The following is a 26,507-nucleotide window of genomic DNA, read 5'->3' on the forward strand; positions in this document are numbered from 1 at the left end:
GGCCTTGTTGTACTAGGGCTATCAGCACAGTTTTTGTTTGTCTGCTTTTTCCCCTGTTTTGATATAACTGTCTGTTCCCTCAACTGAAGATGTGTGTTTTGTTTTGTTGCATTTTCATCTGTCTTCAAGTCCACCAAACTGTGATTGAGTTTCCTAACCCACTGTTTTGTTTTTCCTTTTAATTTCTTTTCTCCTTGTGTCATTTCCCCAGGTTCACTTAGTACTGGAGGGATCCTAGCTCAGTTACTGGTCCTCTTCTTCTTTTTTTTTTTTTTCTTTTTTCTGTACCTTTTCTCTGTTAAGCTCATTGGGGTTCTTAGCTATAACCATTTATCTATATAATATCTATATATTAATGACTTCAGTTCAAAACAAATTTGGCATTCACCAAACTGAACTGATCTGTGCCTCTTCCTTCCCACCCTAAACTTCCTGCAGTTGTGTCTTTCCTTAGTCCCCCTGGTAGGAGGTCCCCAATTTCAGTCGCTCAATCTAAGCCCTTAGAGTTGCCCCTGGTGCTTCTCTTTCCCTTGAAACCAATATCCAACTAGTAAAGGAATCCTGTTGGCTCTACCTTCAGAATACACCTAGGTTCCAACCATTTCTACGGTATGTTCCTGCTTCACCTAAATCCTCTAAGGCTTATTTCTAAAGCAGCAGTTGAAGAAACATCAGATCATGCCACTTTGGTGATTAAAACCCCATTGTAGCTCACCGTTTATTGGGAGTAAAATCTAAAATTCTTACAGTGAGCTATAAGGGGCCCTTTCCATGCTCCTCTCCCCATTACCAGACATAGATGTCTGCGTGAACCACTGTTTCCCTCACTGCTCCAGTCATCCTGGCTTCTTGTCACTCTTTGAATAAGCCATGTACACTCTCACTTCGGGGCTGTCCTACTAGGTTTTTTGGGTTTTTTTCCTCCACGTGGGATCCCTCCCACCCCAACACTATCCTCAGGGCTAAATTCTTTATCTCCTCAAGACTGCTCCAATGTTATCCTTCCAAAGAGGTCTAGACTATCGATGACATTGTAAAAAGCAACCAATATGACCACAGTTTCAGCAATTCTTTCTCTCCCGCAATCTACTCTACTTTTCTCTTTCTCTACCATTTGACATTCACAGACTACAGAGTTAACTTACTTATTCTGTTTATTATTATTCACTGCCTCTGGGCTACATGGGCACCTTCATGAGGACAGGCACCTATTTTGCAAACAAATATATCCCAAGGGTCTTAATAGTTCAATAGATGGCTAATCCCTGATATAATGTAGGATACAGTTCAGACACACATTCTACCCCTGACATAATGTAGGGATACAGTTCAGACACACCTTACATCCCTGATATAATGAACTGATATACTTCACACACACATTCTATCCCTGATATAATGTATGGATACGGTTCAGGCACACCTTATCTCCCTGATATAATGTACTGATACAGTTCACAGACACTTTCTATCCCTGATAGAATGAACTGATACAGTTCAGACACACATTTTATCCCTCTGTAATGATGCTAAGCCTAAGAATCTAGGAGTATAGAAACTTTAAGCAAAACCCCCTAGAAATGGACTGCATAGACCACATGTGGTTTGTTGTGACTTCCCTGTGAATAAGATGGGTCACACGGTAAGATGATAGACAGTATCAAAACTGTCTATCAGTTGATAGACAGATAGGTGGGGGGGGGCAGGGGAGGAAAGTAAGACTTTCTTTTCCTTGCTCATCAAAAGGTTCATGGCTGGTAACTTCCAACAAAAGACAGATTAGTAACAGAAAAGTATAGGAAATTTACTTAATAGAAGTTTCATGAGGCATGCAAACCTTAAAAGTATGATTAGATCGTTTAAAAATATGATGTAATGGAAATAAACTGAGGAGGACAACTTAGCAAGGTTTGTGTGTTCAGATTCTAGTGGCCTCCCCATGTGACATTTTTTTCCCCTCTGGGCATTGGTCAGGGCTCCTCTGGAATAAGGGGTTTGTTACCTTCTTTCAGAAGAGGTCTCAGAATTCTTTTGTGGACAGCTCTCAAGGGAGAAGGGCAGAAAAAATCAGAAAGTTACCTTTCTACCTCTTCCATTTTCTCAATTTTCTTCAGCATATTTAGTAGGTCAAGTTTGCATCTGATGAAAAAGCTGAACACTGTAAAATATTTAAAGAGGTTTATTCTGAGCCAATGTGAGTGATGATGGCCTGGGGAAAAGCCTCAGAAGATCCTGAGAAAGTGTGCCCAAGGTAACCTCTGTCTCCCTAAAACTTAGGGAAAGAACTTACATGCAGAGTCATAAATCGAAACATGTAAAATACACATTGTTTCAGCCTGAAAAAGCAGGACATGAAGTGGAAGGCTTATGAGTCACAGGTGGATGCAAAGATTTTTCTGATTGGCAATTGGTTGAAAGAGTTAAGCTAAAGACGTGAAGTCAGTAGAAAAAAACTCTCGAGTTAAGGTAAGGGACACCATTTGGGGGTCCTCCAAATCAATTCCATTCTGCCACTATCCACAGTCAAATGCTCTAGCCCAAGCTAAACTCCCACGACCATCTGCCACGATCTATCTGGAGATAGTATCAGATCCCACAGGGTGAGGGCTCAGTCTGTTAATATTGCCTTCCATTTCCAGTGCCAATCACAAGCCCCAAGTTGTCCTGTGCTTTTTTGACCAAGTGATTGTTAATTGAGGATCCCACGGCCCTTCCTTGGGTTCAGTTAGTTTGCTATAGAGGCTCACAGAACTCAAGGAAACATCTATGTTTACCATTTATTACAAATGATATTACACAGGATACATAGAAACAACCAGATGAAAAGACACCAGGGTGAGGTCTAGGAGAGCAGAAGAGCTTCTGTCTCTGTGGAGCTGGGGCATGGCCCCTCCAGGCAGGTGGGTGGGTTCTTATCACCCTCCTGTTCAGCTGCATGAGTTTAGCTGTCCGGCAGTTTTCTGTCCTCTCCTTTTGGCCTTTATGTGGAGACCTTATTGAATGGTCATGATCGAAGCATGGGCAATTGCACAGAAATATGACTGGACACAGAGTATGACCTAGTGTTGATAGAGTGAGTGGGGACACCCATCAAGGCCTGTCTGATCAGATTCTTCTTGGCCCCTCTGGGTAGCGTTCCCTCCTCCAGGGTAGGAGAGAGAGCCTCTTTTGAAACAGAGGTCTTGTGACCTGCAATCAGACAAGGTAGTCAGATAATTTCTTTGTGACCAAAAGTGGGCAAAGATTGGATTATATTTTTAGTTTCTAAGGTTTGCTTTGGGGAGAAAAAGAAGCAGGTGAAAAGAGGGAAGGCAAAGATCACAGAGAGAGATTCGGTTTTCTGAGGCCTCAAGAACCACAACATTGGAACATAACTAGGGAGTTATGAACCAGAAACCCTAGACAAAAAAATCAATATGGAAATCATATCACTCCCTCCCCTTTTGCTTCATCTTCCGGTGAAAGCACAGCCACAGTGACCACAGAGTCTCCCCTTTACCATATGCATGGGAAGGAATCGACTATCAAAAGACACCTCTTGACACCCTTTGAGGAGCCTTGAACCTCCCCAAGGCCCTCTTCAGGGCTCCAGTCACATCCTTGTTTCTAAGGCTGTAGATGAGGGGGTTCAGCATGGGTGTGAGAATGGTGTAAAACACAGAGAGGACTTTGTCCTGGGCTGGCGTGTGGTAGGAGTGTGGCAGCATGTAGGTGTACATGGCAGCCCCATAGAACAAGGACACCACAGTCACGTGGGATGAACAAGTGGCAAAGGCCTTCTTCCTGCCCTCCACTGAGCTCATGCGGTGAACTGTGCTCAGGATTCGCGCATAGGAAGCAAGGACTACAGAGAAAGGAATCAGCAGCATCAAAACACAGCACACGTACATCACTGTCTCGTAGAGGGCTGTGTCTGCACATGCCAACTTCAGGACTGCCGGAGCCTCACAGAAGAAGTGGTTGATCTCCCGGGAATTGCAGAAGGGAAAGCTCATGGTGATGGGGGTTAGGAGGAAACCATCCAAAGAGCCCCCAAACCAGGAACCTGCTATAATCATCCAACAGACCCGGCGGCTCATGAGGACAGGGTATCTCAGAGGGTTGCAGATGGCCACATAGCGGTCATAGGCCATGAGGCCCAACAGGAAGAATTCAGCTCCCACAAGGGTAAGGTAGAGGAAGTGTTGAGCTGTGCACCCCACAAAGGAAATGGTCCTTTGATCCAGCAGGTAATCAACCAGCATCTTAGGCACAATGGTGGAAATGTACATCATGTCAATTAAGGAAAGGTGGCTGAGGAGGAAGTACATGGGTGTGTCAAGGCGCAAATCTGTTTGGATCAGGAAGATCATAACCCCATTGGCCATCAGTGCGGTGACGAAGATGATAGCGATGATGGCAAAAAGAAGACCTGAGGTTTCCTTTCTGTCAAACAGCCCCATGAAAGTGAAGTCCGTAGAGGATGTGTTGTGCTCTTCCATTGATCCTACAATTGTGCTGATATAAGGTAATATATTGTGAATAAGATGACAGCATTCCCAGGGCAGTAAAATAACAACACTCGAATTAATTATTAGGTAGCAAACTTTTAAAACTGGGAAGAAAACATTTAAAACATAGTATTCTTGGCACACTGGGACTGATACCTAGCATTTAATCAATTCCAGAAGGTTTTTAAATAAAATTGGTCATTATTAATCAATAATTGCTTAAATACATTGGAGAAGATGATGTCAGCAGATGATACTGTATTACAATGATATACATTACAATGCCTAAGGGTGCATACCATGCTACACAGCAGTTAAACATACCATGGTCTGGGGGGTGTGTGTGTGTGTGTGTGTATGTATGTTTATGTTACCTTAGATGCATTTAAATTTGTATTATTATTTAATGCGTCTTTGTGTGGTCGGCATCACCACCATTTTAAAAACATTTTTGCTGGCTGTGAGTAGCTCATGTCTTCCATTTAGCTACAAGTATGGGTTATCTGCCGTTTGGATCACAAGTCACTGTCTACGTCAGGAGAGTATACTTGGTGTTAGTCTATCCATGTCCCAGACAAATTATAAGGGATGAAATAAAAAGGGCAACAGAAACTCAGTGGAAACTACTCTTGCAAATTTAGACATAAGAATTATTCTCAATACAAGAGGCATTCAGTGTTACTGAATTTTATTTATTTTCAATTTTAAGATGATGAGGAATTAACATTAGGGTTGTGATTAGCATGACCATTAGAAACTAGTATTGGCAATTAATATTCAGCGGAAATACCACAGGGACATAAACCTTGAGCTATAACTCACTGGTTATTTTTAGAAATTATAATTTTTCATAGTTCTTGATAATTGAGAAAAACTGAGTGTGTATTATGTAATTTCAGGTTACAATAAAGAAACAAATGTCCACAACAAACTTCATGAAAGTAAAGGATAATTTTTCACGTGTTTTAAGGCTAAACGTGTTCCAAGACAGACATTTTACCAACATATTTGGGAGTAAAACTGATCAAACTAGTCTAATGCTCCTCTAAATATTCTAAAAATATTAGCGTTTGAGTCCATTGCCCATAAAACAAAGTTACTATTGAGAATAATGATGATGGCATCGTGGAGTTTACTTTTGCCAAGTGTCCGGCTAAGAAGTGCTTTGTTTCTATTGACTCCCTGATATTCACGATAGAACTAAGAAGTGAGGAGCTGTAAAAGCCCCGTTCACCAGCGACAGCATCGAGGGTGATGTGTTGTGGTCATGGGGTCTGTTCGTGCGAGGAGTGTCTGGACGCTTACTCCCATTTCACACACACACACACGTATATGTAATAGTGGTCTCTGCTCTCTGTTCACGCTTACTCCCATGTTACACACACACATGTATATGTAATAGTGGTCTCTGCTCTGTTCACGCTCACTCCCATGTTACACACACGTATATGTAATAGTGGTCTCTGCTCTCTGTTCACGCTCACTCCCATTTTATACACACACATATATGTAATAGCACAGGGACATACATATTGAGCTATAACTCACCGATTGTTTTTGGAAATTGGAATTTTTCCATAGTTCTGGTAATTAAGAAAAACTGAGTGACTGTTTTACACAATTTCAGGTTACAATAAAATCCACAACAAACTTCAAGAACATAAAGGATTATCTTTTATCCTATATATATGTATATATATTCATAATCTCCTCCTATAGATTTAAATATGTATGTATGTAGTTCTTCGGTGGTTCTAGCTTTTTCTATGGCCAGCTAGCCCTGTAGACCTAGCAATACAAAGGGAAATTCTAAAGTCAACTCCATTTTGTAGCTAACTGGCCTTACTTTTCCCGTCTGCCAACAAAAGGTCTAATTTATCAGAGAACAAGCCCTCCTCAAAGTACATTATGATTTTAAGTAAATGTTTTGTTAAATTTATTATCTGCTCTCTCACTAGAGTGAGCACAGTAACTATACTTGTTGAATTTCTCCTGGGCGTAGATCACACAGCTTTGCTATGGTTTAGTACACGTAAAAATAATCAGAAAATGTTTGGAATGATTCTGTGACTTTATATAGGCATTTGTTTCTGAAATGATGAAGGCAACATACTGTAAAACAAAATTTAGAATTAAATGAATTGAGTTTTTCCTCTGGTCAGGACATTAATTAATTCTGTGACCTTGGATTCTCTTCCTAAACACCCTGAGCCTCGGTATCTGCTTATATTAATTGAGATAATGAAACATTCAGGGTTACTTTAAGAATCAAATAAGAAATTTATAGTTACAGGTAAAGATATTTTATACAATACAAAGTATAACGTAAGATATCTGCAAATTATTTCAAAATTATTGGTAAATGGGTGCGAATTCTCAATCTCTCATTTAAGCAATATACATATTCAACTAAAATCTATGAATTTAAATTGCAAATACCTCCTGATCTTCAGAAAAGGTCTGTAAACCCAGGCGCTCCCAGTGAAGTTACATCAGCAGTTCAAGTCTGTCTTTTCCCCCAGATGTCCTTTGACTTGAAAGAAATGTTACTTAGTAGAAATTCTCAGAAAAAGGTGTGCATTGCAATTAAGCTTGCAGAAAATCTAAACTCTTTTGAAGAGCAGGAGTATGCTTGGCCTGTAAATTTTGAGAAAATTAGAAAAAAATGTTAATGGATAAAATAGACATCATTTTATTGGATAAAATTTTATTTTAGGCTTACTTACACTATTTTTTTTTTTTTTTTTTTTTTTTTTTGAGACGGAGTCTCACGCTGTCACCCAGGCTGGAGTGCAGTGGCCGGATCTCAGCTCACTGCAAGCTCCACCTCCCGGGTTCCCGCCATTCTCCTGCCTCAGCCTCCCGAGTAGCTGGGACTACAGGAGCCGCCACCACGCCCGGCTAGTTTTTGTATTTTTTTTAGTAGAGACGGGGTTTCACCATGTTAGCCAGGATGGTCTCGATCTCCCGACCTCATGATCTGCCCGTCTCAGCCTCCCAAAGTGCTGGGATTACAGGCTTGAGCCACCGCGCCCGGCCCACTATTTTTTATTGCATAAGACCATACACCAAGGGATAAATCAACACATTTATGTTATCCTGACATTTGTAAATATTCTCTACTATTTTATAAGGGCTACATGTTGGTTGAGTAGGGATGGTCGCAAATATTTTCCTCCCACATCACTACAATTGGAACATAGGACACAACGCTTGCCCAGGACTGTGATGATCACCCAGCCCATCCTTTAAATCGAGGGACGAGGTAATCCCTAAGTTGTAAGCTGCAGCCTTTGCCTGCTTCCATGTGACCACTGGTGAAGATTTTGCCAAAGAAAAGAGCTTGCTCCAGGCTCCTTCAACGCAGCAGCCTGTTGTCAGGAAGCTCTGCCACAGCTTCGATTAAAGCTGCTTCATGCGGTTTCCTTCCTTGCCCTCTGAACCTGCTTGGAACCAGTTTTCTCTCTTGGCAACATTCAACATTTCATAATGTGGATATGACTGCAAGCTTGTCTTTCCTCCTTCTCTGTACCAGTCACACTTCTCCAGTTATTTTATGCATTCATGTATGAATTTTCCAAAGTGCTCCACTTCCAGGTATTTACCTGGGATAGCTTTTGCAAGGTCTATTTTAGAATATAATACCTCAATTTCAACAGATTACTCTAGGTGCAGTTTTTCCTGTACAGAATACACTGGCAACATTACTTTTCTGTTGTTATCCCAGACACTTTGACTCATTATATACACATTCAAACTTACAGTTATCTTTTCACATGAGAAGTTCTCAAGACAGGTCAATACAGCGTTGTGCAATTTTGGGACTAAATACAAAAATATATGTTCCTAATTTTTCTCTGTGTTCCTAAATTCTGTTTAGTATCTCAAAAAGTTGGAATCATTAAGAATGAACTCATATTGAAAGAATAATCATACAATTATTAGACAATAAAGCACTAATGTACTCTGACAATTTTAGAATAAGAACCACATTCCTCAACTCACACACACCTCCTGACAAGACCTGGAGAGAGACTACACACTAGAAACCCCTCAACTAGAGAGACCTGTTATTCCTGATGAGAGTTTATTTTATGCCTTGGTGTGGTGGACACTAAAAAATTGCTTGTGAATCACTGGCAAAGTGGACCTGAGAAATCCAGGTGTCTGCATTGAAATCATTGTGGAAGAAAGGATTTTTAAAATGCTTGCATGTTTGACAATCAGGCAACGAGTCTATGCTTGAAATTTGAATGCCTGTAGGAGTCTGCCTTACGTCAGCTCTGTGTCTTTCATGCAAGCACCTTCAACTCTCCAGTCATCAGTGTTCTCATCTGTAAAAGGAAGGCATGACAAAGACAATGCACCACTCAGAGATCCAGGAAGCCTGGTTCGTAATCTATACTTTAGAAACTAAGAGTAAGTACAGGTGTTTCCTTTAGGGCTTCGCGCCTTTCAAACAGTATTGTCCTTATCCTATCTAATTCATAAGACTAAGGTTTGCTTAAATTATCTTTTAAAAAACAAGCAGCAACCATTTAAGAAAAGATTCTTTGGACTGTTACACTCAATAGCATCCTTACACCTGAGATTTACAATATTACAATACTCACTCCATGTAATTCCCACAGAAAATCAAACAGGCAATCTTCTTCTCAATGCACTTGCATTTGGCATGGAGGGAATGGGACGGTCATTCCTCTTTATACGTGTACCTGAGATTTCCAGCCCAGGAGTTGCAGACAACTCAGCCTCAACTTTCTTAGATTCAGTTTACGTAAATCTTGTTTATGTCATATAAAGAATGTAAATTCAGTCAGACCACAATGAAATGTTCTGGAAACCCAATCATTTGCATATGTACCAAGTATTTAGGGTGCTACTATGAGGAGGAGTCAGTCTAGGTGCTCATCAGCATTTGGTTTGTCACCTGTGAAATTCCTGCATAATTCCAAAAGACCTGGATTTTCATTAAGGGAATAGGAAAAGTGGAACAAACAAAGAGTGAGTATAAGTAGAGTAGAAACTCCTAGATGATCCATATTAATTGCCTAATTTTACTCAAGGATTTTGCATCATTTAGAAAAAACCTTAACTATTAAATCCAATTATTTAATTTTCAAAGAGCTTCATAAAGTAACCTATTCATGTGTTCTATATGATCTCACATTTCTCATATCTCCTCTCATCCATGCAATCTGAATGCCACCCACTCAAAACAGCACGTCACACACATCACTGAGTAGGAATCAAGGAACAGAATATACATAATTTTCATAAAAATTATCCAAATATCTAATTTTATCCCAAACTATATTCCATCAAAAGACGATTATCTGTCACTCACAGAGAGCTGAATCTCTCAGGAAAGCCAGAAGGTTATGTATAATTTAGTAAATCAAAAACTTAGTGGTAAACTACAAGAACTTTATGTAACTAAACAAGCGATGAAGAACTAAGACTTTTTAGAGGGTTGAAGGTGATATTTTGCTAGAAGGAAAAATGATCAGATTTAGTAGACTTAAATTCTCATCTCGCTTATACCAAGAAGAAAACACACAAAGCAATTCACAGGCATTGGTATCCACAACAGGAAAACCTTCAACACCGAGGCCATCGGGATGCCAAAGTGCTGTCAGCATGTTAGCCCTGAAGATCCAGTATGCGTAGATTTCTAATCTGGATTTATGAACTTGGCATGACTGAAGGTATCCTTAGCAACTGATGATGGAGTTAGGACAACGAGAGACATGCAACAGGTTTATTAGGGGCTATTTTTGTAATATAACTCTGCAGAAGGAAGTATTACTAAGCCAAACAAATAAATGCCACCTTAGAAATCCTTGAAACAATTTGCGTTGCCAGGACAAATTGCATAAATTCTCCAACCTTCTAGAAACATGTAATACTGTCTGTTTCTTATTTTTACAGGGAAATATTTAGCAACTAAAGAGGGATAACAGATCTGAAAAACTGAACATGCAGGAAGAAAGCAGCAGACCAGTAAAGAATGCCGAATTATTCTGGGTGCTCTGCTTCTGAGATCCCTGGCGCCACGAGGGAGCGCCCAGATTGAGAAGAGGTATGAGTTTAAATAGTTTTCTTTGAGGGGACATGGAATGAAGTGCTCTGGGAAAGAGCAAGTTCCTTCCTTTTGGATCTCAGGAGACTTTAATGAGACAGACTTATTACAGCTAATGAGAAGTGTGTAGATGGGGTGGAAAAGAGTGAACATTTAAGTGACAAGGGCTTTGAGAACGTGTTTCTACTCCTGTGCTTCAAAGTGTAAAACTGATTTCCTGAGTGTTTCATCAGAAAGTTCTGCCAGCAGCTCTTCCTCACAGAGAAATGTGGCAACAAATGTGGAAAGCCATTAAAAAGATTAAAAGTAGCTTTATTTCTATTATATTTCAGTAACAAAACATCTGTTATGCTTATTGGTAGCTTAATAATTATTATTTTATTTGAGCATGAAGGCAATGTATACACATCGGGAAAAACATAATACCAGAGAGGGTTATCGAAAATGTACCATATAGATGATCATCCTTACAAAATTGCACTTATGCTGTATGTGTTGGTTTGTATTTATGTTCGTAGGTGTTATGTACCAGTAAACTACAAGAGCTTTATGTAACTAAACAAGAGGTAGAGAACCAACAGAGACATGCAGAAACTTAAACACTATAAATATATATGACATTTACACAACATGTGTGTGATGTCTGTGGGTTTACATGTAATTTCACAATTTGCATTATTCACAAAATACACCATAAAAAGTCTCCCTGATGTGAAATATTCTCCCAAATGCAGCATGCAATAACCCCAAAGTATTATACTTTATGGACATGTTCAATATTATTTAATTAATGCTCCATTTTTATAACATGCATAGAGTTTTAATTTTTGGGGGGACTAAAAATAATGTGCTGATTAAATCCTTACATCTAATTTGAGTATAGATTTTGGATGGTTTCCTTATTAACTTTTCCTCAGTCAACATTATTTAATTCATTTGTGTGGATATTTTTCAAGTTTTGATTTCATTAAGTTGCACCTCAAAAATATTATTGTGTCTGCAGTTGGCGGGTTCTTGGTCTCGCTGACTTCAAGAAAGAAGCAGCGGACCCTGGCGGTGCTACAGTTCCTAAAGACGGTGCATCTGGAGCAGTTCTTTCCCCCAGTGGGTTCGCGGTCTCGCTGGCTTCGCAGTGAAGCGCAGACCTTCAGGGCCAGTGCTACAGCTCTCAGGCCGGGGCACGTCTGGAGTTGTTTAGTCCCCTAGGTGGGTTCACGGTCTCACCGGCTTCAGGAGAGAAGCCGCACACCTTCACGGTGAGTGCTCAGCTCTTAAAGGTAGTGTGGATCCAAAGTGAGCAGCAGCAAGATTCACTGCAAACGCGAAAGGAGAAGCTTCCATACTGGGACCACGTGGGTTGCCGCTGTGGCGAGCGCAGCCTGCTTTTATTCCCTTGTCTGGCCCCACCCACATCCTGCTGATTGGTCCATTTTACAGAGAGCTGATTGGTCCGTTTTGACAGGGTGCTGATTGGTGCGTTTACAATCCTCTAGCTGGACACAAAAGTTCTCCAAGTCCCCAACCCACTCAGGAGCCCAGTTGACTTAGACTAGTGGATCCCGAGCCAGGGATCCTAGAAAGGTTGATTACTTTTTTTAACTTCAATTTTTTTTTTTTTTTCCGAGACAAGAGTCTAGTTCTGTCTTGTCCAGTCTGGGGTGCAGTGATAGGATCTTGGCTCACTGCAGCCTCTACCTCCCTGGTTCAAGTGATTCTCCTGTCTCAGCCTCCTGAGTAGCTGGGACTACAGACATGTGCCACCAAACCCAGCTAATTTTGTATTTTTAGTAGTGATGGGGTTTCACCATGTTGGATAGGCTGGTTTCAAGCTGCTGACCTCGGGCGATCCATACGCCTTGGCCTCCCAAAAGTGCGGGAATTACAGGCGTGCACCACTGCACCCGGCCAACTTTTATTTTTACTATTCATTTATTTAACTTCTTTTTAAAAAAATATTTTATTTATTCATTCCACTTTATTTGAAATTCATGGCATACATGTGCCTGACTATATTGTGTGATGCTGAGGTTTGGATTATAAATGATCCCATCACCCAAGTATTGAGCATAGTACCCAATAGTTTTTCAACACCTACCCCCCTCCCTTCTTCCTGCCTCTGGGATCTAATAGTTGCCATCTTTGTGTCCAGGTGTTCAATGTTTAGCTCCCATTGATGAGTAAGAACATCCTGTATTTGGCTTTCTGTTCCTGTGTTAATTCACTTAAGATTATGGCCTCTGGCTCTATCCATATTGCTGCAAGGGACAGGATTTCATACTTTTTTAATGACTTCATAGTATTTCATGGTGTATATGTGCCACATTTTCTTTTTTGTGTTTGCCACATTTTCTTTATCCAGTCTACCATTGATGGACAACTAGGTTGATTCCATATCTTGCTATTGTGAATAGCATGGTGTTTAACATATGAGTGCATGTGTCTTTTTGGTATAATGATCTACTTTCCTTTGGGTATATACCCAGTAATGGGATTACTGGGTCAAATGGTAGCTCTGTTTTAAGTTCTTTGAAAAACCTACAAACTGTTTTCTACATTGGCTGAACTAATTTACATTCCCCCCAACACTGTAAAGGTCTTCCTATTTCTCCACATCCTCTCCAGCATCTGTTGTTTCCTGACTTTTTGATGATTACCATTCTAACTGGTGTGAGATGGTATCTCATAGTGGTTTTGATTTGCATTTTTCTGATGGCCAGTGATGATGAGCATTTTATTATATGTTTGTTGGCCATATAAATGTCTTCTTTTGAAAAGTGTCTGTTCATATCGTTCACTCACTTTCTGATGGAGTTGTTTGTTTTTCTCTTGTAAATTTGTTTAAGTTCCTTGTAGATTCTGGATATTAGCCCTTTGTCAGATGGATAGATTGCAAAAATTTTCTCCCATTTTATCGGTTGCCTGTTCACTCTGAGGATAGTTTATTTTGCTGTGCAGAAGCTCTTTAATTTAATTAGATTTGTCAATTTTGGCTTTTGTTGCAATTGGTTTTGGTGGTTCAGTCATGAAGTGTTTGCCCATGCCTATGTCCTAAATGGTATTGCCTAGGTTTTCTTCTAGGGTTTTTATGGTTTTAGATCTTAAATTTAAATTGTAATTCATTTTGAGTTAATTTTTGTATAAGGTGTAAGGAAGGGATCCAGTTTCAATTTTCTTCATAAGGCTATCCAGTTTTCCTAACACCATTTATTAAATAGGAAATCCTTTCTCCGTTGTTTGTTTTTGTCAGGTTTGTCAAAGATTAGATAATTGAGCAACCCCAAGACACATAATTGTCAGATTCTCTATGGTTGAAATGAAGGAAAAAATGTTAAGGGCAGCTGGAGAGAAAGATTGGGTTACTCACAAAGGGAAGTCCATCAGACTGGGAGTGGATCTCTCTGCAGAAACCCTACAAGCCAGAAGAGAGTGGGGGCCAATATTCAACATTCTTAAAGAAAAAATAATTCAACCCAGAATTTCATATCCAGCCAAACTAAGCTTCATATGTGAAGGAGAAATAAAATCTTTTACAGACAAGCAAATGCTGAGAGATTTTGTCACCACCAGGCCTGCCTTACAAGAGCTCCTGAAGGAAGCACTAAATATGAAAAGGAAAAACCGGTACCAGCCACTGCCAAAACAAACCAAATGTAAAGGCCATTGACACTATGAAGAAATGGCATCAACTAATGGGCAAAATAACCAGCTAGCATCATAATGACAGGATCAAATTCACACATAACAATATTAACCTTAAATGTAAATGGGCTAAATGCCCCCAATTAAAAGGCACAGACTGGCAAATTGGATAAAGAGTCAAGACCCATCAGTGTGCTATATTCAGGAGACCCATCTCACATGCAAAGACACACGTATACTCAAAATAAAGGGATGGAGGAAGATTTACCAAGCAAGTGGAAAGCAAAAAAAAAAAAAAAAAAAAAAAAATGCAGGGGTTACAATCCTAGTCTCTGATAAAATAGATTTCAAACCAACAAAGATCAAAAAAGACAAAGACGGGCATTACACAATGGTAAAGGTATCAATGCAATAAGCAGAGCTAACTATCCTAAATATATATACACCCAATACAGGAGCATTCCAATTCATAAAGCAAGTTCTTAGAGACCTACAAAGAGACTTAGACTCTTACACAATAATAGTGGGAGACTTTAACACCCCACTGTCAATATTAGACAGATCAATGAGAGAAAATTAACAAGGATATTCAGGACTTGAACTTAGCTCTGGACCAAATGGACCCAATAGATATTTACAGAAATCTGCAACCCAAATCAACAAAATATACATTCTTCTCAGCACCACATAATGCTTATTCTAAAATCAACCACATAATTGGAAGTAAAACACTCCTCAGCAAATGCAAAAGAACGAAAATCGTAACAGTCTCTCAGACCACAGGGCAATCAAATTAGAACTCAGGATCAAAAAACTCACTAAAAACTGCACAGCTACATGGAAACTGAACAATCTGTGCCTGAATGACCACTGGAGAAATAATGAAATTAAGACAGAAATAAGTAAATTATTTGAAACCAATGAGAACAAAGACACAATATACCAGAATCTCTGGGTCACAGCTAAAGCAGTGTTTAGAAGTAAATTTATAGCACTAAATGCCCACAGGATAAAGCAGGAAAGATGTAAAATTGACACCCTGCAGGAGCAAACAAATTCAAAAGCTAGCAAAAAACAAGAAATAACTAAGATCAGAGCAGAATTGAAGGAGATAGAGACATCAAAAAACCCTTCAAAAATTCAATGAATCCAGAAGCTGGTTTTTTGAAAAGATAAACAAAATAGATAGAATGCGAGGCAGACTAATAAAGAAGAAAAGGGAGAAGAATCAAATAGACACAGTAAAATATGATAGAGGGGGATATCACCACTGATCTCAGGAAGTACAGACTACCATCAGAGAATACTATAAACACCTCCATGCAAATAAACTAGAAAATCTATTTTATCCCTTTCTATAGGTTGTTTGCTTACCCAGTTGATAGTTTCTTTTGCTGTGCAAAAGCTCTTTAGTTTAATTAGGTTCCTCTTGTCAATTTTTGTTTTGGTTGCAATTGCCTTGGAGGATTTAGTCAGAAATTATTTCCCACAGCCAATGTTCAGAATGGGGTTTTGTAGGCTTCCTTCTAGGCTTCTTAGTTTGAGTTTTTTAACTTAATCAAATTCTTTATTAAAAAAATTCACTCACTCTAAAAAGGCCTTCTCCTGCAGCAGCATCCCTCTTTTAATAGGTTTTGGTTTTCTAGTGTGAGGTAATATAGACATTTTCCCGCCTCTTCCATATACAGATGATGCATTTCCAGTGTTTTCTTATATATGCAGAATGGGGAAGGAATGCTAACTTGGAATGAGGGGCTCCTACCATATGCCCCAAGCATAAAACTAATTAATATTTGGCCCATGTTCTTCTAACTTTCTAGGAAATATTAGCCTCACTGCTCCCATGTCTTCAAAACAACATATAACAAAACTCCCAAAACAAGACCAATTAGATTAATAAACTTTCATTATTTCATCCCCAACCCCCATCCTAACTTCTACAAACACCACAATTCTTTGATGGGAACCCCTAATGATTTATTGACTGAAATCCAGTCAAGAAATATAGTGTCAGAGAGTTATGTAATTGTTAGAAAACTTTTGAAATGAAATTTTAAATTTTAGAACAGTGAGGTTTACCAAAAAATTGAACTGATAGTTCAGAGAGTTTTTATCCCCTCTCCTTCCCTATTGTTAACATCTGGCATTAGTGTAGTACGTTTGTTACAATGGATGAATCAATTTTGATACATTATTATTAACAGTTCATATTTTACATAAGGATCAGTCTTTCTGTTCCAGAGTTGTATGTTTTTTTCACAAATGCATAGTACCGTGTGACATAATATTATGTAACATTAATTACTGTGTCATATAGAATAGTTTCACTACTCTAAACGTCCTCTGTGCTCTGTCTATCCATCCATCCCTCCCCCTGACCCCTTGCAACACTTATCTTTTTCCTGTTTCCACAGTTTTGTTTTTTCCAAGATGTCATGCAGCTGGATTCACACAGTATGTAGCCTCTTCAGATTAGCTTCTTTCACTTCACAATATGCATTTGTTTCCTCCATGTCTTCCAATGGCTTGATAAATCATTTATTTTTTATCACTAAATAATATTCCACTGTATGAATGTGCCACACTTTATCCTTTTAACTTCTGAAGGACATTCTGATTAACTCTATGTTTTGGAATGTATAAAAAATCTACTATGAACATAAGTGTCCAAATCAGCAGAGTTAATACCGAGAAACCCAATTGCCAGATCATATGGTAAGATTATTGTCAATATTATAAGAAACTGTCAAACTGTATTGCAAAGTGGCTGTACAATAGAGTGTTTTTTTGTGTGTAATAGTGATAGAAATGAAAGAAATTGTAAAAACAATACAAAAGTCAATTACCTTTTCAAAGAATAGCTGAAATAATGACTAGCATTTATAAGGTTTTATTGCATTCATCATTTTACTTGATTTTAAAATCTTACAAGAAAAAATGTAAGTATTAAATCAAATTTTATAAAAAGGAAAGTTGGTCCTCAGAAGCATTGAATGATTGGCAGAAATTCCCATGGTGTTTATGTGGAGCTGAAACTGATGACCAGTTCTTATGGGCCAGCCCCCTGCTTCTCTCTGACTTGTGGGTTTTGTACCTCAACATCTTCTTGGTTGGAAATGCTCCCTCATACTATCTGGCACATAGTGTTCTCCAAGACAGTCTGACAAGATTGAGGAGATGTCGAGCCTCCAGCTGAAGAGCCTCGGAAAAGCTATTCCTGGATTTCAACTGAAAACCCTGCTCAGTCGGCAAGACCAGGTCTATTTTCTTGATTAAGTGCTTAGCCCAACGCCTAGCTCAGCTGTTCTATTTGGCTATTTCGTCAAATACCCAGCAACTTTTTTCAGTACAAAAGAAGGTGAGACGTTTCCTTCACCCACCATCTCCAGTGCCTGCAGAACATCCCTGAACCCAGCTTGGATTTTGTTAAACCAATGACAGTACAAAGCCTGGCACAGCAGCTGGTAGAGGTGGCCTGAGGGGTTTGGGGTGTGGTCCTGGTTTTACTGCTGTGTCTACAATTTAGGCCAAACATTTTCTCTCCAGTTCTTAGCCACTTAAATGAAATCATACTACATGTATAGAACACCCTTGACATAGCCAACTCCATCTTAGAAAAAGACTCTATTTTATATTTCATAGAGCACTTTTCCAACAAGGATAAGATGTGTTGTCTACCAAACAAATTAAAAAAGAAAGACTGTATCCAACCAAATAAGGACTCAAACAAGCACACTCTTCCATGATCAGTTCTCAGGGGAGGACTCTGTAACTGTCAGAGAGCAGGTCTTTAGCAGCTCGAAGTAGGATCAGTTCTCACCAGAGGACTCATTATATATGATGTGCAATATTGACTGACTTGTGGAGTGGCTTCAGTCTGTGCCCGCGGCTCTGACTACCAAGTGAATGAGAAGTACTAAGGGGAGTTGCCCTCTTGGGAACTCCATGTAGCTCATGCTGGCTTTTGTGATTGAAATAGCATCAAGAAAATCCTGACATTGTGAAAGACACGAGCATTTGTGGTCCTGGTTATTTCTAACCTTGCATCACTCATGACACTAAGTCATTTACAAGGGGTTTCCAGTTCTAATTTTCAGTTGAAGAGCTGGGTATTTCCTTCCCACTTTGCAATGTTATCCAATGCAAAAGCCAGTGCTACAGAGAAGGAAAAATATGCTGTCCACTACTTTTTTAAAAGAGAAAAGTTGATAGAAACAGCGCCAACAACACTAACATCTACACAGGGATCCCCAGAGTCTAAAAATGCTAGTGAATTAAAGAAGCTGAAAAGTGATTACAGAAACCGCTAGTTAATAGGACTTTTTTTTCTCAAGTACCTTTTGCTGTGTCTTCCAATGTAACAGTTAGTTGCCATATTAAAAAAATAACATCACAGACTCCCTCCCTCATAAAGGTTTAGTCTTGGCATTTCTACAAAACACAAGATTCATTTTTTTTAGTTCCAAATGTAGATAAAGGAGGAGTGTTTTCAGTTGTTACTCAAAGAAGAGATATTTGGATTTTCTAAATCTTGGTGTAAGTATGTAGATTTTTCTTTTACAGTTTTATGACAGTTTAGTCTCTTTCATATGTCTTTCGAACCTTGACATCCCTACATCTTTGATAAGCCAACGGATTGTTTAAACAATATAGTCAAAATCACCAGTTCTTATGGAGCCATTGAAGATGGGCAGAATATGTCATGTTAACTCAACATTTGGGGGCATTCATATACACGAACTGCAATCGGAGAACTGATATGAGAGAAGACTTGGAATCGGTAGAAACAAAAGAATAAACACGAGTGGTGTTTCTAGAACTCTGGCATTATTTGTGTGTGACTGTTATAGCATCTTCACATTTTGGATGGAAGTACTGTTGGATACACCCTTTAGCACAGCTGGTATTGTCAGTTCCTGTCAGCATTATCCATGGTATCCTTGATGCAGGCCCATATATGCCTGAACAGGATGTGGAGGTTTTAGACGATCAGAATTCTTTCCTCCTCACACCACAGGTCCCTTAACCTCTTGCCACAACTCTCTTCAAGGAACCCATCACATCCCTGTTCCTCAGACTGTAGATGAGAGGGTTTAATAAGGGGGTGAGGATGGTGTAAAAGGCAGAGAAGAGCTTATCTTTGATTGGGGTGTGGTAGGATTGGGGGAGCATATACGTATACAAGGCAGCCCCGTAGAATAATGTCACCACAGCCATGTGTGAGGAGCAGGTGGCAAAGGCCTTCTTCCTCCCTTCAGCCGACGTCATCTGGTGCACTGTGATGAGAATCCTGGTGTAGGATGCAGTCACCACTGAGAAGGGGATCAGCAGCATTGCAACACAGCACACATACATCACTGTTTCATAGGCGGTTTTGTCCCCACAGGCCAGCCTCAGCATGGTGGGTGCCTCACAGAAAAAGTGATTGATTTGGTGAGAGGCACAGAACGGGAGACTCATGGTGATGGGGGTGAGGAGAAAACTGTCCAAAGCCCCGCCGAACCAAGAGCTGGCCAGGATCATGCAGCAGACCCGCTGGCTGATGAGGACAGGATAGTGCAGTGGGTTGCAGACGGCCACGTAGCGGTCATAGGCCATGAGCCCCAGCAGGAAGAATTCAGCCCCCATAAAGCCCATGTAGAGAAAGCACTGAGCAGTGCAGGCGATGAAAGAGATGGTCCCTTGGCCCACAAGATAATCTACCAGCATCTTGGGCACAATGGTGGAGATGTATAATGTGTCAATGAGGGAGAGGTGGCTAAGGAGGAAGTACATGGGGGTGTGGAGATGAGGGTCTATGTTAATCAGGAAGACCATGACCCCATTAGCTATCACGGCCATGAAGAAGATGGCACAAATGACACCGAAAAAGAATCCTGAGCCTTTATCGTGAGTGAAGAGCCCCATGAGGGTAAAGCCACTGGACAAGGTTTCATTGTTTTCATTCATGGTAGTGAGTTTGACCTGGAGGCATAAGAAGAGAAGCAGGGTCAACGAAAATGACAAAAGATAAAATCAATCACTTAAATATGTCTGTGTAAACATTATTAGATGAAGATTTTTTATGTAGCTAATATAAAACTTTTTTTTTTTGGTGTGGTAGATTTGTAGCTTCTTTTTTCTTGGCTATTTCTTTTTGATGAAGAATAATTTCTACATTAGGATCCCATGGGATGAAGATGAATGAATGTTTGCCAATTGATATTTGGCTTAAGGGAGTTTCATTATGATTGAAGAAAATTTGGGCCCCAGAAAGGATCCTTCATTTGGAGTTGGCTCCATTTATTTAAAATGTGGATACAACTGCAAGACAATTGATCCAATCTATTCAAACAACCCAAGAAAATAATTCAATAGGCCATTGGATCAAATTGGGAATTTCTGTGATAATTTTAAAACCTATTAGTCTCATCCAGAAATAATCATAAATTGTAGACACAGCTGAAAACTAAGTTGAACTGTAATAAATATGATTACATTATCTACCTGATCATTGACCATTCTTATGTGTTCCTTCATCATTTGTCAATTTCTCATTCATTTGCACACCAAATCTTTATGGAGAGAGTCCTGTGCAGGGTTCTATGCTCTGAGGATACTGTAGTAAATAAAAAGGATATGAATCATGTGACTTACATTCTAGCTATGAAATAGGCACAGTAAATCACAAGTGGGAACCATGGTTCCAGGTAATGCAAATAAGTGCTTTGCAGAAAACTTCAACAGAGACAATGAAAGATGAAAGAAAATTCATGTGAAGATTGAGGGCTAGGGTGTTCCTACAAAATAAACAGCAAATGTGATGTCCCTAAAGCAAAAAGTAGTTTGGGATAGTCAGGAAACAAAAGTCAGTTCAGGAAGAGAATTGCCAGTGATGAAGACAGTGAGATATTAGGGATCAGTTCTTCAAGGTATGCAGGCCGAGGTAAAGAGGACAGAAATATTTTCTAAGTATTATCAGTAGAATTGAGTTGCAGTTTGTAACATATAACAGTTCTTTAACATGTTCATTATGATCTTTTTGTTTTATTCTTTTTGTCTCTTTGGTACATTCAAGCCACTTTTTTTTGTTTGTTTTTGCTTAGCGTTGTATTTTTGTGGGTCTTGAAGGCGTCACAAGAGGGGAAACTTATCTGGTTTAGACTGGGATAGACCAGGTTGTGCTTTCTGTCCTAATATCCCCCTCATTTCACTCAAAAGCTTCCTGATTTGGTCAGTCAGTTGTAAGCCTTGGAGATGGTGACTGAGTGAAATGCATAAAAGATCTTGTAGGCCAGAGGCAGGAAACCATACACAATCTTAGAGAGCTATGGTGGTGCAGTCACATCTTGAATATACAATGAATATAAGAACATCTTTTAAAAGTTTCCTCATCATTTTAACACTCTTTAAAATCTGACTTGGTTTTTGAATTCTTGAGCACTTCTGTGTGCACTCGGGTGTTATACGAGACAGAGGCAGATGACGCAGCCGTAGTGCACAGAGGTGGCAGCCAGTTTCTAGGACACCGTCGTGGAGTAGGGAGTTGCTCGATTCTGAAATACTTGCACTGAGAATGCTTGCTTGGGGTCCTGGCTTCATTATTTGCAATGTGCCCTAATGCATGTTACTTAAAATCTTAGAGCCCGTTTCCTGGTCTATAATCAGGATATCACAGGAAACTTAAGGGATGTTGTGATGATCAAACATCATGTAACATATGCAAAGGACCACAGCTGAGTAAATTCAAATGCTAATCTATGATCAGCTGTTGCGCTTGTCAGATAATGCTGATACTGAGGACACAATTTCTTGCCGAAGGCAATATTGCATTTCATAGCTACTGTGTGTATATCATAGGCACAAACAATAGGAGACAAACTATAAAAAACACGTGTCACCTGTTGAACACTAGGGGACACACTCTGAAAAACATGTGTCGCCTGTAAACACTAGGGGACATACTCCGAAAAGCACATGTCGCCTGTGAACACTAGGGGACATACTCCGAAAGCACATGTCACCTGTGAACACTAGGGGACATAGTCCGAAAAGTACATGTCACCTGTGAACACTAGGGTACATACCCTGAAAAGTACATGTCGCCTGTGAACACTAGGGGACATACTCCGAAAAGCATGTGTCGCCTGTGAACACTAGGGGACATAGTCCGAAAAGTACATGTCGCCTGTGAACACTAGGGGACACACTCTGAAAAGCACATGTCGCCTGTGAACACTAGGGGACATACCCCGAAAAGTACATGTCGCCTGTGAACACTAGGGGACACACTCTAAAAAGCACGTGTCACCTGTGAACACTAGGGGACATACCCCGAAAAGTACATGTCGCCTGTGAACACTAGGGGACACACTCTAAAAAGCACGTGTCGCCTGTGAACACTAGGGTACATACCCCGAAAACCACGTGTCGCCTGTGAACACTAGGGGACATACTCCAAAAAGCACGTGTCGCCTGTGAACACTAGGGGACATACTCCGAAAAGCACGTGTCACCTGTGAACACTAGGGGACATACTCCGAAAAGCACGTCACCTGTTGAACACTAGGGGACATACCCCGAAAAGCACGTGTCGCCTGTGAACACTAGGGGACATACTCCAAAAAGCACGTGTCACCTGTGAACACTAGGGGACATACTCCGAAAAGCACGTGTCACCTGTGAACACTAGGGGACATACTCCGAAAAGCACGTCACCTGTTGAACACTAGGGGACATACCCCGAAAAGCACGTGTCGCCTGTGAACACTAGGGGACATAGTCCGAAAAGCATGTGTTGGAGGGGACATACTCTGAAAAGCACATGTTGCCTGTGAACACTAGGGGACATACTCCGAAAAGCACATGTCGCCTGTTGAACACTAGGGGTCATACTCCGAAAAGCACGTGTCACCTGTTGAACACTAGGGGACATACTCCGAAAATCACGTGTCACCTGTTGAACACTAGGGGACATAGTCTGAAAAGCACGTGTCGCCTGTGAACACTAGGGGACATACCCCGAAAAGCACGTGTCGCCTGTGAACACTAGGGGACATACCCCGAAAAGCACGTGTCGCCTGTGAACACTAGGGGACATACCCCGAAAAGCACGTGTCGCCTCTGAACACTAGGGGACATACCCCGAAAAGCACGTGTCGCCTGTGAACACTAGGGGACATACCCCGAAAAGCACGTGTCGCCTGTGAACACTAGGGGACATACCCCGAAAAGCACGTGTCGCCTGTGAACACTAGGGGACATACCCCGAAAAGCACGTGTCGCCTGTGAACACTAGGGGACATACCCCGAAAAGCACGTGTCGCCTGTGAACACTAGGGGACATACCCCGAAAAGCACGTGTCGCCTGTGAACACTAGGGGACATACCCCGAAAAGCACGTGTCGCCTGTGAACACTAGGGGACATACCCCGAAAAGCACGTGTCGCCTGTGAACACTAGGGGACATACCCCGAAAAGCACGTGTCGCCTGTGAACACTAGGGGACATACCCCGAAAAGCACGTGTCGCCTGTGAACACTAGGGGACATACCCCGAAAAGCACGTGTCGCCTCTGAACACTAGGGGACATACCCCGAAAAGCACGTGTCGCCTGTGAACACTAGGGGACATAGTCCGAAAAGCACGTGTCGCCTGTGAACACTAGGGGACATAGTCCGAAAAGCACGTGTCGCCTGTGAACACTAGGGGACATAGTCCGAAAAGCACGTGTCGCCTGTGAACACTAGGGGACACACTCCGAAAAGCACGTGTCGCCTGTTGAACACTAGGCGACACACTCCAAAAAGCACGTGTCGCCTGTTGAACACTAGGCGACACACTCTAAAAAGCACGTGTCGCCTGTTGAACACTAGGGGACACACTTTAAAAAGCACATGTCGCCTGTGAACACTAGGGGACACACTTTAAAAAGCACATGTCACCTGTGAACACTAGGGGACACACTTTAAAAAGCACGTGTCACCTGTGAACACTAGGGGACACACTCTGAAAAGCACGTGTCGCCTGTTGGACACTAGGGGACACACTCTGAAAAGCACGTGTCGCCTGTTGGACACTAGGGGACACACTTTAAAAAGCACGTGTCACCTGTGAACACTAGGGGACACACTTTAAAAAGCACGTGTCGCCTGTGAACACTAGGGGACACACTTTAAAAAGCACATGTCACCTGTGAACACTAGGGGACACACTCTGAAAAGCACGTGTCGCCTGTTGAACACTAGGGGACACACTTTAAAAAGCACGTGTCGCCTGTGAACACTAGGGGACACACTTTAAAAAGCACGTGTCACCTGTGAACACTAGGGGACACACTCTGAAAAGCACGTGTCGCCTGTTGAACACTAGGGGACACACTCTGAAAAGCACGTGTCGCCTGTTGAACACTAGGGGACACACTCTAAAAAGCACGTGTCGCCTGTTGAACACTAGGGGGCGCGCTTTAAAAAGCACGTGTCGCCTGTTGAACACTAGGGGGCGCGCTTTAAAAAGCACGTGTCGCCTGTTGAACACTAGGGGGCGCGCTTTAAAAAGCACGTGTGGCCTGTTGGACACTAGGCAGGGTTCCAGGCTTGTGCACTGTCTTCTGAATTATTTAAAATAATAAAATCTCAGAACATTCTTCCTGATCGTGTGAATAACTGCCATTAGAGGAATCTTTTAGCAAGAGATATGGACTTGTAAAAGACTAGTTTCTGGGAAAACTCATTCCAGGAAGAAGACTGTCATTTCCTAAGTTCATTCTCAGATTAAACAGTGAGGATCAATATGTTAGGTAATAGCATTACATGAATAACTAGGGCCTAAAAAATAGTTTGCAAGTGTCTACACATTCCCCAGGGAGGCCTGTTTCAACTTCTGAGTACATGCTCACAAAACCACAGCAACAACTCAACTTTTTATCTACAATGAAAATTAAAAATCTTGGGGAACAGGAAAAGATGAACCCGGGTGACTCCTCGGTAGAGAAAAGCCTCTTCAGTTTTGGCCAGCACATGTACAAGGTCTCTCAGGGTGTGAACCACTCAGAGAAAGGATTGACTGTGCGTCTCTGTGCCAGATTTTCTCTGCAGCAGGGTCTGCTTCTCTGCTTTCCCCATTCTTACCCTCCCCTAGCCAAGAAGTTGTGGAGAACAAGAATAGAGTTTTGCAAGTAGACCAGCAAAGGAGGTTCTTGAAGGAGTGTTCTCAGCATAGTGAACAGGAGACTTCATTTAGGAAAGTGAGAAATACACAGACACAAGGAAAATTGCAAGCTAAGAAGAAATCGAAACTTTTCCTTTCTAAGTTTTTCCTTCTCTTTCAACAAAACTTCAAACACAACTGCACAGTTTTGCTTACCAGTTTAGAAGAGGCTGAGTGGATTAGGTGGTGAGGGGAAAAGGGGCTGAAGATTTATTCTGCCCACTATCCATCCAAAATGCAGATCCTCCATCTAGTGGGTACAATCTCATCTAATGAGCTCCTCGTGATGACCTGATGAATTAGAAGGAGCTTCCTGCAATGTCAATGGGAGCAGAAAAAGATGACAACATTATGAAACACTTCAGGAGAGGGTGAACACACTCAGGTTAGTGCAGTGCTTTATCCGTGACAATTAAAAACAGTTCCAGGATGAGAAGTTATAAGAAAGACTGCAAATAAGAGAGCTGAAGACATAAAATTGTATTAGGGTTGTAGAGGATAAAACTTTAGTAGCTCTCCGGGGATGCAGAAAGGCAGATATTAAATTACAAGAAAGATAGACATGTGCTGGGCGCAGTGACTCACGCCTGTAATCCCAGCACTTTGGGAGGCCGAAGTGGGTGGATCACCTGAGGTCAGGAGTTCAAGACAAGCCTGGCCAGCATGGTGAAACCCTGTCTCTACAAAAATTAGCCAGGCATGATGGTGGGCGACTGTAATCCCAGCTACTCGGGAGGCTGAGAAGGGAGAATTGCTTGGACCAGGGAGGCAGAGGTTGCAGTGAGCTGAGATTGCGCCATAGAACTCCAACTTGTGCAACAAAGCAAGACTCCATCAAGAAAGAAAAAAAGAAAGAGAGAGAGAGAAAGAAAGAAAGACATACATACATGGAGTATTGGAACTACAAAAGCAAAATATAAATAATCAATGTTTTAAAAAAGAGTGATTTCACAAATAGGAGACAATTATTAATAAAAATTGAAAAGGAAACTTAGGAAAGGAACAAACAGACTCTGTATATGGATGTTTCATTTCATTAATAAATACACTTGTGTGTGTCTGGGAAAGTGATTTGAAGTAAAAGCATCTGGCAGCATCTAATAAAAACA

The 26,507-nt window shown here is 40.9% G+C and overlaps 2 protein-coding genes across 2 annotated transcripts; both read right to left on the reverse strand.

Moving 5' to 3' along the window:
- Positions 1 to 3,524: 3,524 nt before the first annotated feature.
- Positions 3,525 to 4,496, reverse strand: LOC696462 (olfactory receptor 2T1). The gene has a single exon (XM_028847629.2). It carries the CDS (start codon positions 4,479 to 4,481, stop codon positions 3,525 to 3,527), a length of 957 nt encoding a protein of 318 aa, XP_028703462.2. The 5' UTR covers positions 4,482 to 4,496.
- Positions 4,497 to 19,233: 14,737 nt separating this feature from the next.
- OR2T6 (olfactory receptor family 2 subfamily T member 6) lies at positions 19,234 to 20,231 on the reverse strand. Its single transcript, XM_001085314.4, has one exon. The coding sequence runs from the start codon at positions 20,158 to 20,160 to the stop codon at positions 19,234 to 19,236; it is 927 nt and encodes a 308-aa protein (XP_001085314.3). The 5' UTR covers positions 20,161 to 20,231.
- Positions 20,232 to 26,507: the final 6,276 nt, after the last annotated feature.

The sequence above is a fragment of the Macaca mulatta genome, chromosome 1, assembly GCF_049350105.2.
Source record: "Macaca mulatta isolate MMU2019108-1 chromosome 1, T2T-MMU8v2.0, whole genome shotgun sequence".
NCBI classification, from domain to species: Eukaryota; Metazoa; Chordata; class Mammalia; order Primates; family Cercopithecidae; genus Macaca; species Macaca mulatta.